Genomic DNA, 3190 nt, shown 5'->3' on the forward strand with positions numbered 1-3190 from the left:
TTACTAACTCAATTACTTTTTGGGAGAAGTAACTAGTAACTATAACTAATTACTTTTTTGAAGTGAGATGCCCAACACTGTTTATAGGTGAGGAATGAACAATATAATACACTTTAAAGCTCAAAAAGTTGTTTTTTCATGGTAGGACCCCTTTAAGAAAAAATAAAACATTAAAGCCCCAGCGTGTCTTTCTGCACATTGCAACACAAAAGTGTATTTCCAGCCTCCACACAATCAGACATGGAAGCCACTGAGGATATATATAAAAAAAAAACAGACATTAAATACGATAGCACAGAACTTATAATAAAATTAATTATATCCATTTTGATACCTTTCTGAGTTTGCAGCCATAACACAGCTTTCATGGCAACAAGCTCCCATTCTTCCTTAGCCTCCAGCTTACAGCTATGAAGCCAAATCAGAGCCAGAACGGTCGCCCACACTTCTTTAGTGACCTGAGGAATCAGAGAATGCAGATGCTTCACTAAAAATCACAAATGCTGCCCAGACTTTTGCTTCACTGCAGCATTTCCTAGTGTTTTGTAAAATGAGGATTTGTCCAAACCTTTCCTGGTTTTGTTTTCTTCACTTCTTGTCTGGTTTTTCCCAGAATAACAACTAGAGCCGGATCGAGCAGCCAGCGGCCACAGGCCTCCTGCAGGGAAACCAGCTGAAGCAGCGGATCTTCACGCTGAGGCTTGGAGGAGTCTGCATTCAGTTCAGATTCACAGGCACAAAAACATCAATTGATAATGTAGATTTACAGTCAAATATTAATGGAATTATTAAGATACTTAAACACAAAATTTGCTGTAACTTTTCAACCATTCAACCAAGGAGAAAAGCGAAAAAAATAGCAAAAAATCAAAGATCATAATACTGGAGCTCCAGCGTTTAAGGCTTAACAAACTCTACTCATTCATTGTTGGACACTAACACACATTTTCATTTTGATTTTAAGTTTGTTATATTTTGCGTATCTTAAAGAAGTCACACCAAAAATGTAAAAGGGTTTTTCAAGTTTGGTAAATATCCGATTCTTATTTAAAAGTTCGGCAAATATAGAACTGATTCATTGACATTCTTACGAATACATTCAAATTAAAAAACATGTCATTGTTGCCAAAATAAAAAGTGATTTATAGTAAGAACAAATACATTTTTATGACACTGTTGTAATGTTTTATGCAGCATTTTAAATCACCCCTGAGATAAGTACATTTAAAATGGTAATATGTCAACTAAATAAATACTATATTTTACTGCTTCAGAAAACAGCAAAATATTACATTTTACTTTAAAGTTTATTTTTCTATTTTTAAAGTCTAACACAGAGGTTCTCAAAGTGTTTTTTGCGGCCCCCAATAAATCATAATGTTATTAAACCAGCTCTCCATTGGGAAGAAATATTTTTTGTTTTGTGGTTTCTGGCGACATCTGCAGGAATCATAAGGTCATTACACCCAGATGTTAATGGTGCAGTGTATTAATTTCACCACTAGAGGGCAGACAACGTTTACTTTGTTACAGAAAGGGAGAGGGTCCTTTGAGGAAAAAAACGTTGTTTTGTGATTTCAAGCTAAGCAGACAACAACCAGACTATACTGCACACAGATCATGTTAACAAAAATGACAAAATCCAATCCAACTGTGACAGAAGCTAGCTACAGTTATGGCTTTGGAAATGAACAGGTGTTGTGCCAAGGTACGTTTCCCCTGCCAGAATGCGTTTCCCCGCTTTCTGGCATAGTTGATTTGTTTGTAAGGCTCATATTTTGTTCTAAGCAGTGTTAAGATAAGGTGGATGATTACAATGTACTTTATTCTGGGGCTTTTGGGAGTTTATTGTCATATTTAGATTTTTTCCCCCCACATATTCTGTGAAAAACGAGAGGGGATTCTGCCGGGTCCCCCAAAAATTTGTTGTAGAATCAACAACTATTTATTAATTGTCCATAATAAAATCACTTTTATAAATCGCATTTCCTATCCCATGTTAGCCAAACTAAGGTAACTTTTTTTAAAAACAAAAAGTTGTTGTTTTATGTGGAATTTGTGGAAAAATATTCAAATATTACCAAAAACTCCCCAAAGTCCCAGAATAAGGTATATCATAATCATCCACCTTTTTTTATTAACTCTTTTTGGGACAAAGTACGAATGTTATGAAACAAATCAACAATGTCAGAGAGCGGGGAAACAAATTCTGTCAGATTTAGGTAGCAGCAGAAAATAAAGGTAGAACAGTTAATTTTAGGGGTGTTAGGATGCATTGGGACTCATGATGACTACTTTTTTAAACAGCAAATGTGATATCAAGTAAAAATATGACTATTTTCAACAAAGACTATCTATGTTACTGTGATCTGTTGATTAAAATAGTATATATTTTTTGCTCATTTTTTTTAAATGACAAATTGTTCAAACGCAATGCATTGTGGTCTATATTTGCCAAACTAGTGATCATCGATGCACATTGGGGGTGTGTACTGGCAAGTGTCTGGCCATAAAATACGTATCATGAAACGCATCTCACGGTGCAATACATATCACGATACATATCATACACAATATATCCAAAGACTGTAACAGAATCATTTTTCAAACATCTTTTAAAGAGTTTGATTTTGTTTTGGTCGTGGTGTGGAGCCCCAACTAGCGGTTGGTAGAAATCAAAAGTAAAACGCGGAACTTATAGATGATTAATTAATTATCGTCTTGTCAACATTAAAAATTGGTGAATGAAATATTGCGATACGCGCAGACAAACAGAACATTGACCTTGGTCTCCAACCCATTTAGTTAATAATATTGCATATGAAGGTTAGGGCACCGGTAATGGACGCATCCCAAGGACCAGTGAACATCCGGTACTGCATCACATACCGCATCCTGAGGGTTGTTGACCCTTTATTTTATGAACAGCCAGCACAAAAAAAAACAAAAAAAAAACGTCGATGAACACATACATAAACATAGAACACCAGTAAGTGACGCGGAGGGGTCCTTACCAAATGTTAATATGTGGTGACGGGGAGATGAGATTGTGATGTTTCAGCTGTTGTTTGCTTTGCTTGATTCGCCTTCCCAGACCGCAGGGCTAAGTGGGTCCCATATGATTTGATAGTGGGCAGAAAATGTGGGCCCAAAATGGGTTTGCCTGCAGTTTCTGTGGTGACCCGACCTG

The 3190-nt window shown here is 36.2% G+C and overlaps 1 protein-coding gene across 1 annotated transcript in view; it reads right to left on the reverse strand.

Annotated features, from left to right (window-relative positions):
- Positions 1 to 84: 84 nt before the first annotated feature.
- The window catches only part of LOC112149033 (von Willebrand factor A domain-containing protein 5A), a gene marked incomplete at its 5' end in the record, with an annotated part of 40673 nt that continues 37567 nt past the window's right edge, over positions 85 to 3190 (reverse strand). Inside the window, 3 exon segments of the mRNA XM_036214769.1 lie at positions 85 to 250; positions 335 to 458; positions 569 to 711. Coding sequence (XP_036070662.1) covers positions 171 to 250; positions 335 to 458; positions 569 to 711 — 347 coding nt within the window.

The sequence above is a fragment of the Oryzias melastigma genome, linkage group LG13 (assembly GCF_002922805.2).
Source record: "Oryzias melastigma strain HK-1 linkage group LG13, ASM292280v2, whole genome shotgun sequence".
Classification (NCBI taxonomy): domain Eukaryota; kingdom Metazoa; phylum Chordata; class Actinopteri; order Beloniformes; family Adrianichthyidae; genus Oryzias; species Oryzias melastigma.